Source organism: Athene cunicularia (genome assembly GCF_003259725.1).
Source record: "Athene cunicularia isolate RWA chromosome Z unlocalized genomic scaffold, athCun1 chrZ_part1, whole genome shotgun sequence".
In the NCBI taxonomy this organism is placed as follows: Eukaryota; Metazoa; Chordata; class Aves; order Strigiformes; family Strigidae; genus Athene; species Athene cunicularia.
The window spans coordinates 33,936,164-33,946,780 of record NW_020799142.1 but is presented as its reverse complement, the minus strand read 5'-3'; the positions used below and the strand labels follow the sequence as shown (position 1 = coordinate 33,946,780).

At 43.1% G+C, this 10,617-nt stretch overlaps 2 protein-coding genes and 2 non-coding genes across 5 annotated transcripts in view; all 4 read left to right on the top strand.

Annotated features, from left to right (window-relative positions):
* CZH18orf32 (chromosome Z C18orf32 homolog) overlaps positions 1-6,673 on the top strand; it is a 20,609-nt gene extending 13,936 nt beyond the window's left edge. Inside the window, exons 3-5 of one of the 2 annotated variants that reach the window (XM_026865594.1) lie at positions 2,915-2,939; positions 4,973-5,226; positions 5,875-6,673. In XM_026865594.1, the coding sequence (XP_026721395.1) occupies positions 4,999-5,226; positions 5,875-5,949 (303 nt within the window). In that variant the 5' untranslated portion in view covers positions 2,915-2,939; positions 4,973-4,998 and the 3' untranslated portion in view covers positions 5,950-6,673. Of the gene's footprint in view, positions 1-2,914; positions 2,940-2,969; positions 3,121-4,972; positions 5,227-5,874 lie in introns of those variants that run through there. The other variant, XM_026865595.1, reaches the window with a different exon arrangement.
* Positions 680-2,556, top strand: LOC113489659 (60S ribosomal protein L17). The gene is made up of 4 exons (XM_026865593.1): positions 680-845; positions 1,130-1,228; positions 1,791-1,982; positions 2,465-2,556. Exons 1-4 carry the CDS (start codon positions 744-746, stop codon positions 2,510-2,512), a joined length of 441 nt encoding a protein of 146 aa, XP_026721394.1. The 5' UTR covers positions 680-743; the 3' UTR covers positions 2,513-2,556.
* On the top strand, positions 1,520-1,587 carry LOC113489930. Its single transcript, XR_003400113.1, has one exon. It is a non-coding gene; the product is annotated as a small nucleolar RNA SNORD58 (small nucleolar RNA).
* LOC113489928 lies at positions 2,071-2,141 on the top strand. The gene has a single exon (XR_003400111.1). It is a non-coding gene; the product is annotated as a small nucleolar RNA SNORD58 (small nucleolar RNA).
* Positions 6,674-10,617: the final 3,944 nt, after the last annotated feature.

Here is a 10,617-nt window from a genome sequence, read left to right as displayed (position 1 = left end):
TGAGGATGTGGGTTCCTCTGGAAAAGGTGTAGGACACGATCGAGGTAACCAGAAAACCAAAGCTGAGCGGATTATTTCCTCCGCGTTATATAGCGCGAGTGAAAAAGAGATTTCACTTCTTTTAGGTTTTTTGTTATGATAAGGTAGCATCACAGTTACTCTCTGACTTTCACGTTTAGTGTGCGGCCTTAAGCACTGAAACCGTATCCTCGATTTTTCTTTTTGAATCTTCTCTCCCTTTTATAATTTCCTCATAGAAATAATTACATTGCTTGTAGTTTGTCTGTGTAGCTTGTTTTCTTGTGCTTCCTCTGTGGTGCCATATTTGACATTGTAGTAGGAATTTCCCCTTCAGGCTCCTGCTTTTTTTTGGATTAGTAGCCAGAGAGGAGCTATGAAAAAATATAAATAATCAAAATTTTAATTTTGTTGGTTGGAAAGATTTTGCCGTTACGTAAAACAACAATAAAGATGGGCCAGAGCTGCAAATACAGTAACGGAGGTTATACCAAGGGTTAGAAAAGCAGGTAGGAAAAAAAAAAAAGTATTGTTAATTTTTCTTTAATTTTGTTCTTTTCTCCAACTGTTTCTTTTAAACTGAGTTTGTAGCAAAAAGAATAGGATCCAGGAAAGGGAGAGAAGTGTTTTTGCCCGCATTGTAACTTGGAAAGATGTGTTAAAAGGAGTCTTGCTGTGCTCTGTGTTGGCAGAACACGCGTGAGACAGCTCAGGCCATCAAGGGCATGCACATCCGCAAGGCCACCAAGTACCTGAAGGACGTCACCCTGAAGAAGCAGTGCGTTCCCTTCCGTCGCTACAACGGGGGCGTCGGGAGATGCGCCCAGGTGAGGCCCGAGATGGAAACGTGGGAGGGAGGCCTTGGCTCGTTGAGAGAATGATGGTTGAGGCAGTGTGGAGAATAGTTTGTCATGTTTGATGATAATGTTGTATTAAAATGCAAAGAGTTCAATTCCAGTACAGCCAGCACTGCATCGACTTGCAGTGTCAAGTCATTGATAAAATTTAATTATTTTCATACCCAATCTTACTAAAAGATGGCAAGTTAATGGCATGCAAAAGGCAAGTTGTGTTTCAGTAGGACAAAAAAGGAACTCTCCTCTTCTTCCAGGCCAAGCAGTGGGGCTGGACGCAGGGACGCTGGCCCAAGAAAAGTGCTGAGTTCTTGCTGCACATGCTCAAAAACGCAGAGAGCAATGCTGAGCTCAAGGTGGGTGGCGCAGAGGTAACATGATGCTGGGTGTTGTGTCATATGCTCCGGGACTCGGTGGTGGGACAAGGCCCGAGTTGTACAGAGACTTTGGCATGCTGTTCGTTTATTAGGCTGCCTGTGTTCTTCAAGTGAAAGTGAGTAGTAGTTTTTCACAGGTAGGTAGTTGTCTGCATGGCAGTTGACTATTTTGGAATAAGCATGGCTTAGATCTCAAAATGTACAAAGCAACCCAAAATCTGTGGATTCTTGGTCAATTTGTAGTATACTTGGCATTTAATTTGTAACTGATGGCAGTGATGACTATCTTAGGACACCTTTGGAGTAACCATGAAATAATAATATTTTTCCTGAGCCGTCAGCATAATTTTAAATCCATTTTGTGGCCTGTAGCAGGGTGATTGTTTTTTTTCTGATTTTGGCTGGTGCTTTCTTGGAAAATACACAGTTCTGTGACACTGCTGAGTTGAGATGAGCTTCTGGGGGTAGTTATTAATCTTTTTTACTGTGGGGGTTATTAATTTGAAAACAAGTCATGAGTGTTATCTCAACCCCCTGCCAGGGTCTTGATGTGGATTCTCTGGTCATCGAGCACATCCAGGTCAACAAGGCTCCCAAAATGCGCAGGCGCACCTACCGGGCGCACGGCAGGATCAACCCCTACATGAGCTCCCCCTGCCACATCGAGATGATCCTCACGGAGAAGGAGCAGATCGTTCCCAAGCCAGAAGAAGAAGTTGCTCAAAAGAAAAAGGTATTGAAGCGTTGTATCCCCACTCCTCTTTAATATCACTGGCAAGAAACCGGGGCATCGATGCGCTGCTTTTTTCAGATGAGAGGGGTTGCTGTGATGACTATCTTAGGACACCTTTGGAGGAATACCCATGAAAAAAAAAAAAAATTTCTGAGCAACCTCAATATTTACTGTAAACACACCGTGGAGAGCTTACGAAAATGGTTTTCTAATGGAAATGGTTCTTCCCTCCCCCGGAACAGTCAGCATTCTCCATCCCTGCATGTAAATCTCATGCGTTAGGGTAAAATTTGTGTCGACAGCCTGTGAGCAGCTTGGAGGGATTTGTACCTCCATGCAAGTATGGTTAGTGGTTCGTTCATTAAACGGGTGAAGAAATTTGTAAAAACTCTCAGCACTACTTTTGAAGGATGACTGTAAGCCTGTGCTTTGGGAAGGTGTTGATGATTGCCATTTTCTCATTTTCTGCGTTTGTTTTTCAGATTTCCCAGAAGAAGCTGAAGAAGCAAAAGCTAATGGCTCGGGAGTAAATGTGACACAGCATGTGTACATAAATAAGACTATTAAAAGTTTATTATGCGTGTGTTGCTTTGTTCTGTCGGTGCTTTGGCTGTAAATCTGCTTGGTGTGACGGGAGCTGGGGCGGTCAGCGTTGCTCCCACACACCCTGTCACCTCACCGGGGTGGGACGGGGGTCACTTGGGACTGTTCTCATGTATAAAATAAAATAATGGGGGAAAAAAAACCCCGGGGAGTCCTATCCCACAGCCCCCCGCCTCTTGTGGTTGGCCGAGGCGGGCCCCGAGGCGATTCTCGCTGCCTGGGCGGGGCTTATGTCACGTGACGCGCACTCCTCCTCCTCCCATTGGCTGTCAGGCCGCGGCGCGCGTCAGCCGGAAGCGCGGGGGCTGTTTCCGGTGCGGCGGAGGAAGCGTCGGCGGCCGGTAACGGGCTGAGGTGGGTGCGGGGCCGGGCGGGATCCCGCTCCGGCGATGAGGCTGGGTCTGCTCCCTCGCGAGGCCCTGCGTGGTCCGCCGGGGCCCGGGGCATGGCCGCCCGGCTGTAGGCGGCCCCGGGGACGGAGTGGCTCCGTTATCCGGGAGCGGAGGGGGTGAATCGCGTAGCGGCTCACGCTGAGGTGCGGAGGTCTTGGGTTTTAAGGGGTGTTTGAGGGGAGGTTGAGTGATTCGGGAACCCTTTGCGCTCCGGCCTTTATCTCCGTACCAAGAGGAGGGGAAATGCCGGCGCTGGTCGGCGGTTACCGTAAAACGGGAGGGCTGGCCTGGCTTCGGGGGAATGTTCGAGACCGAGCGTCGGCCTGCAGAGAAGCAGTACTGGAACGTATCACCTAAATTAGCTCTTCTAGACTAGGTCGGCCTTTATGAGAGAAAAAAAACCCACCCACCTTTTGTCCGAGTAGACTTTTTTGTTTTCTGTTTCCATGATAACTGAGTTACACGTGGGAAACAAAGACCAAACGCGCTTAAATTTGCAATGTCATGCCTGTTTTCTCTGCTGACCCCGATGTACAGAGAGGAACAAAAGCTTGTATCACAAAGAAATAATCTTGCTGCTAAAATTGGACCATTTGTCTTTTTTTTTTTTTTTTATTTTTTCCCTCTTGCCAGCTATGCAGCCAACAGCATCACGAAATCACGGAAGAAACTCCTGAACAGTATTTCAGTGTTAGGAGCGGTGTTACTCTTCCACTGCTTTGCTTTTCTATCTGGCAGGTGTATGACTTATTTTTTGGTCTGGAATCTTGACACGAAGTGGCTGCAGAGACAGAAAAACAGCCTGGTGTGTTCCCTCCAGCCACACTCTCTAGCTAATGGTTAAATCCAAAACTTCTGGCTGAGGGTTTAGTATCTAGAAAGTTCTATCTGAGAGTATAGCTGAGTTGTCTTTTTGAACGGCTTTAATGGGTTACCTTACTGATACTGTCTCAATTTCAGATTCAAACTACGTTTGAAGTAGCCAAAACCACACTTGGAAGTGGTCAGCTGGAAATTGATATTCCCTTGTTCCACAGGGCCTGGGGCTAAAATCTTTAGGATAGCTTAAAAAAGAAAAAAGAAACTGAACCTAAACTGAAGTGTTCACATCTGCCGCTTCATTCTCCATCCTGGAAAGCTTTTATTTTGCTTCTTAACGTAAGAATTAAGATGGTCAGCAGCCTTGAACCCTGCGAAGGGCAGAGCTGTGCTGTGCAGCAGAGTGTATCTAATATGTTGCTCATCAGCACTGAGAGGGACGGCTCTAATCCTACTTAACTGCTTCCTCTCCTCGTTGTACCTTTCTGCCCCTGCGCTGTGGTTTTCTGCTTTTTTCATCGCAGACTTCAGGCTGCCGTTTTTGAAGACTTCTTCCGGCTTTTGTGAGAGAGGGAAGGATTCGTATTCTAATAGTTTGGCCAATTGTATGCGATTGGTGCAGGATCAAGTGATTCCAAAATCTGTGCAGAAGGAAAGAAGTAACACATATTCTCCTTTTCTCAAATCCTAACTGGGATTCTCTTACCCCCTCCCACCAACCTGCCCTTTGGTGGTAGCAAGCCATTAAGTGCATAGGAGTCCTGCCATTTAATTTCACCTTGAATAAAAGGGAAACTAGAAAAAGAAACCTTTTGGCCCCTCTGTTGTAATACAGTCAGAACTGGGCTAATATCTGCAGCTCACTGGTTTTGTGTGGTTTAAACAAAAGCGTTTATTTTCTGAATTTGTTTTTCCAAGTTTGAGCTGTTGGAGCGATGAATTAATAGCAAACTTTACTCCTTTTTTTGTTAAAATGTCAAGAATGTTCCCTTTGTTGTTGAGGACTTCATAACGTGGGAACACAGCATTTTGAGACTTTGTTAATCTATAATTAAAGTCTTTTATATTTGAACTACATATATCAACTACAATCTTTACTCCTTATTTAAGACTGTTTTCTTAGCTCATGGCATACAAACACTATCATCCTAAATTGTTGCTTTTTTCCCTCACCAGCTTTGTCACAGAACCAAGAGGGAGCCATGGTGTGCATTCCTTGTATTGTCATTCCGGTTCTCCTCTGGGTCTACAAGAAATTCCTTGAACCGTATATTTATCCCATGATCGCACCTTTTGTGAAGCGTGTGTGGCCCAAGAAAGCTGTGCAAGAAAAAACAGACACAAAACAAGGTCAAGGAGACAGCGCTGGAAATCCATGGGCACCTTCACCCACGAAAAGAGATCAGGAGGATGAGTCTGGAATTTGTAAAGTAAGATTAATGCATTTAGCTAATTAGGGAAACTCCAGATAAAGCACCCAGAAATAATTAAGAGTGGGCACCACAAAAAATAGTTGGATGCTTTTTTTAAGACATTTTTTTTGATATTTTTCTTATGATAGGGAGTTACCAGTACTGAGCCAGATAGAAATAGTTGCTTCTGGAGGGTCTTGGAAGGATATGAATTGTCCCTGTTTTCTGAAACAGTGGTTTTGGTTTGTTTTTTTTTTTTTTTATGACTGGCTATTCTTTCAGAGAAGGAAGAAGACAAATAATTGTTACGTCACAGCAGATACATGAAGCAGAATTTAAAACAACCCCACTTTTCAGCCAGCTCTGCCACTCATAATCGGGAAAAATGTTTAGTGTGTGTAAATTGTTCATTTATTATTTATCTCTTCTAACAAAAGGCAAAGATTTGTATATGTTGTCTCTGCGCTCATTCACTACCCCCACCCCTTCTGCCCGGAAGCAGTAATTATCTGTAAATCTAAAGAGGCACCACCTCTGTTCCTGCTGTGCATTTCTTCACAGACCTTCACTGGCCTTCTAAAAGCAGTTTTCATCAGCTACTGTTAATGTTCTGGGTGTGAAGTCCTTTTTTGACATCCCATTAATGATGCTATCTTGTCTTTGCAGTTTGAAAGCAATGGCGTTGCAAATGGGATTGCTGCGAAGAGATCCACAGAAGTTTCTGACAAGAAAATGGATTAAAGGAATTTATACATAAGGATTTTATTCCTTTGTGTCCAATATGAACTGGTGATATTTCTCTCACTTTGAGACTTCTTTCTTTGCACATTTTAGCGGAATAAAAATTCTTATCGCTTACAGGAGAGTCTCTTGCCACTACAATGGCAGCTAGCCCATTTCTTAATTTTAAATGTTTGACAGCTGAAGTTCTTAATTTTCCTTACTGGAACTACTTTTAATCTGTTTGGCGTGATTAGAATTTAGGTTAAATAACTTATGACTACATCTAGCTTTGGAAGGTAAATGTTAACAGTTGTACTAACTGCTAGTGCAATACTTAAGGCTTTCACTTTAAAAACTATAGCTGTTCTTGAACTTGCTAAAGAAGTATGAATTGCATTGTGGCAATGTAAGCTTCATGGTTAAATTACAAAGCGTTTAGATTTTTCATGTCAAATCTGTGAATGAGCTCAAGGAGTTACGCGACATGCAAAATTTACTTAGGCCACTAATAGCAGAAAGCCTTGATTTGATACTTGCATTAATCATTTTTCTTGAAACATTGTGCCTTTCTTTCCTGAAGAGGAGGAGCAGGGGCATGATGCAAGAGAATTGTTGCTTTGTATTTTGTGGCGGTTTGAAATGGTGCAGTTCTGTCTTTAAAAAAAAAAAATCCAACTAAAATCTCTTTTAACATGCTTATAGAATTTGAATTAGAATAAACCAGGATTTTCTTTAAATATAAGTTGCTTCATACAATTGTTCTTAGGCTTTTGAGCTAAAGCTATCTAAAGTGGTAATAAAATCTTTGATAACCTGTAAATGGGCCCCAGACAGAGGAAGGTCATAAAACTACTGACTTCATGATAAAAAAAAAAGTGAACTCTGAGCAAGTCCAGCGTTGGAAGTCTGTCCTGGGAAGACATGTTCTGGCACTGACTTGCATCCCAACATCGAGGTGCAATTGTGAAGTGTTTTAGCTGTCCATGGGCTTAGCAAGGAACAGAGGTGATAATTCCTGCTTTCTCCTCTCTGCTGAATCAAATGATTCAAACCAAAACCATTTTAGCAGTTTTGGACTGCTATTAAGGATTTATCATTTTCCCAAAAGTCCTACCTAAGGTATGCCTAAAAAGGCGTAGCTTTTTATAGATGCAGTCCTTGAGCCGTCACCAACGTCCCGGCTGTTATTACGACCATGTTTTCTTCTACCAGACAATTAATTATTTGGCTTGATGCCCGCCAAAGGCCTCTGGTGAGGTGTATTGTTTCCTGCCACTACCTGGTTTTGTCAGATCTGTGTGAATCGATCTGCAATATCCACAGCTGGGCGTCAGGCCGTTGCTGCTACAACCATTACTTCTGTAATGAGCTGAATCACAGAAAACTCCATGTAAGAGGTTGCCTAATACTGTTTGCTCTCCCTTAATGAGCTAGTCTGTTAGGAAGTGAATTCAGTATTGCTCTTTAATCAGCTTTTGCATCATCCTTGGAACATTATCCTCCATCTGATCAGTGCATCACAGATAGTCCTTTCTTCTAGATGGGTGAAGTACCTATCCTTTGTGATACTAAAACCTGCTTTTATTATTCTGAGCATGCATGCATGGTGTAATTCACAAAATAAAAGATAACAATACTAACTGTGCACTCCTGTGACTTCTCACAGGTACTGTTGTGCGGCGGGTGGAGGAAGCAAGCAGCCGATTCAATGTGAATGATAGAGCAAGCTTCAACTTTATTGATAGAAATCACACCTTATATAAGCAGTCTACAATACACTACTTGTAACTCTACTGGATACATTTAAGAAACTACATTATAATATCTCAGCCATTGGGTACATCTAAAAGGTCACATTATAATACCCCAGCCCCTTGTGGCATCTCTGGTATGCATAAACATCTTTCTTGCTGTGAACCTGCTTCTCTCCCAGGGTTGATCTCCCTTCACCCCCAAAGTCATAATGCGCCCCAACTTATTTCTGTGTTCTCACAACAATCCTTGCTAGCACAACTGAGCCCTGGATCTTCATCCTTGTTTACATAACTGTACCCTGGGTTCTTTCCTTTGTTTACCTCAGGTGGCTGGGACGACTTCTGCAGGGAGCTATGGCCTTGCTCTCTGCAAGCCGTTCTCCAACACTGTGGTGTGGATCATGTAGCAGAAAAGACAAGGATGGGAAACAGGAGTGTGTGTTCTTATACTGTGAGCACTGCTGGAAGGATTGTTGCTTCCACTGTGCTCTCTGTCCCAGGGCAGGTAACCTCAGCCTCTGTTTTCAGATGTCACACATCTCAGAAACAGGACGAAGTTTGGGGAGTAATACATTCACCTCTGACAGCTGTGAACACGACAAAAAGTAGGGCAAGGGCTGTACTGGGCCTCCTTTAATTTGTAAATGTATGCAGTCAATTTACAAAGTGTACATAATTATTTTGCATTATTTAGGGCATTTATTACACAAGGAAGCAGTAACATGGAAAATAAACTGTATAGTAAACTAGGCTGCAGGCTGAGCTGGGCTTCTAGCTGTGTGCCAGCACCCTATTTTAACACCAGGCCTACTGAAAAGACTGCAAAAAGCCAAATAGGCGGATAATGCAAGTAAAATGACACCGTTTGAACTTTCTGGTATGGTGTTTCAGTACTTTCATTAGCTGCAGTTAAACAGTAATGTGACTAATCTTCATCACAAAACTTTCCTGAATGAGGCACTTCACTGGAAGTCCTCCAGGAGGTTTGTGTTGCAAATTTTTCCAAGAAAAGGTCAGTAATCCTACTGTGAATAGTTCAGCAAAGAGTCAAAAAACAGGTGAAGGAAATGAACTGCAAAGAGCCTGGGCAGGGGCACAGGAGATCGTCTGCTGCGGTGCAAAGAATTGCACAAAGCCTTGTTTAAGAAAAGTAAGTAGACAGAAATTAAGGAATTCCTCACATGAGAGAACAATATATATCGAATTTAATTTAACTGAGAAAACTTCCATATGTTCGTTGCTCACTAAAAGCAAGATTTACAAAAGGGCTTAGGCACTTAATGATGGCAAGTGGACATTACCAGAGTTTATCAGACCAAGCAGCAGCTTCATTTACACTGAAGACATTTAGAAAATTGCAGAGTAGGCATCTTAATGGACCAAAGTACTTCTGCAAATCTAGTCCTAAAATCTATGAAGGCTGTATGGGTTTATTTAAATACTATTGAGGCAGAATCAATAAATCAGTATTTGAAAATATATTCAACTAATTTGAAATTTTTGTTCTTTTGGGGAGGTCTAAAATGTGACACGCTACCTTACGTGTGTTGGTTTGCACAGATAGCTGGGTTAACTGAAACAACTGTAAAATACTGAAATTATGTGCAAAAAATTCTTAAATAAAAGCTCAGATGGTTTTATGTGGCCAGTTATTTTGATGGGCCTGATTCTGCAAGCAAATTCTGACAGGTTAAATTAAGCATGATCAGCCTCTAAGGGTGTCTAAACTGACAGTGAATTCTGTGCAAAATGATCCTTTATTCAGATGTGTTCATAGAGCACAGTTAAATTCTATCCCCAGAGCTGATAATACAATATGCTGTTATTACCCAAATGTAGCAATCATGCTCCGCTCCAGCATTCTTGGCGCTGTTGGGTATGCTGCTAAGGGTCAATCCTTGGAGTCATTTCTTCTTGATTTCTGTGCAGTGCAGAACATTATTGCTGAAAGAACACTAGGCTGCACATAAAGAAAATGAAGAGAAATTTAATTTACGCTTATATTAACTAAATCTGCCTTCAAAGAGAACTATTTCTGTTTCATTAAACTGCCTAAGACATGAAGGTATTCATCTTCCTTGTGCAATTTTCTGTTAGAACATGCTCACTGAACCAAATAAGATTTGGGTTTTTGCAGACTGTCATTAGTTTTGCTTTTCAGTGAACCTGACTGCAGTAGTTTCACTGGAATGCCCTGGAAGACCACATTTGCTACAGGGATACTTTTGCCTTAGAAATGCTTTTAGATCATAGCTGTATCTTTCATTGTTGTGTTTGAAACAAACTATTTGAAATGTTGTAAATAGATGTGTTTTTATGTAGATAGGTGCAGCCATACCTGTGGTTTGTGTGAGGATTTTTTTTCAACCCCTTTTTTTGTGCGCACAGGCCCACCTCTTTATTACAGACACTTTAGCAGTGGCCCGAGACCTGTTTTTATTGCTGCCGCGGTCCGATCAAACGCCGTATGAACATGAGGCCAAACCCTATGCCAGAAGATTTCTGTGTTTACGTGGCAACGTATATGAAGTGGTTACAGCCCACCTTTGCACTCGTGCTGCCTGTCGGCTCACACAGCTGGGTTGTGGGTACGTCTAAGAGCCGGGCTAGGTATTTACTGTCACGCACCGTGATAACGGGATTAGGCTCAGGATTTACTGGGAAGGATTTCTCTTTCGAAGGGACTAGCGGTCGCTTATAGAACCAGCTACCGATAGCACAAAAAGCACCTCAGGTGGAGACGGGAAGGTTGCCAGAGGTAGAAATAATGATTTAAAGCGACGCGAGGGCAGGACAGTGCCTGGGAAACGCCGCCCCCCCCCCGCCTTTTCCCTCCCTCTGGCTCTTGGTTACCTCAGGTCCCACCGGGCCGCAGCGGAGAGGCCGCGGCCGTCAGCCCGCGCCCCCGGCGGCTCACCGGGAGCAGCCTCTA

Coding starts and splice junctions, on each gene's coding strand:
- LOC113489659 (XM_026865593.1), top strand. CDS start 744: ATGCACATCCGCAAGGCCACCAAGTACCTGAAGGACGTCACCCTGAAG. Junction 846..1,129: donor GCGTCGGGAGATGCGCCCAG/GTGAGGCCCGAG, acceptor CTCTTCTTCCAG/GCCAAGCAGTGGGGCTGGAC. Junction 1,983..2,464: donor AAGTTGCTCAAAAGAAAAAG/GTATTGAAGCGT, acceptor TTTGTTTTTCAG/ATTTCCCAGAAGAAGCTGAA.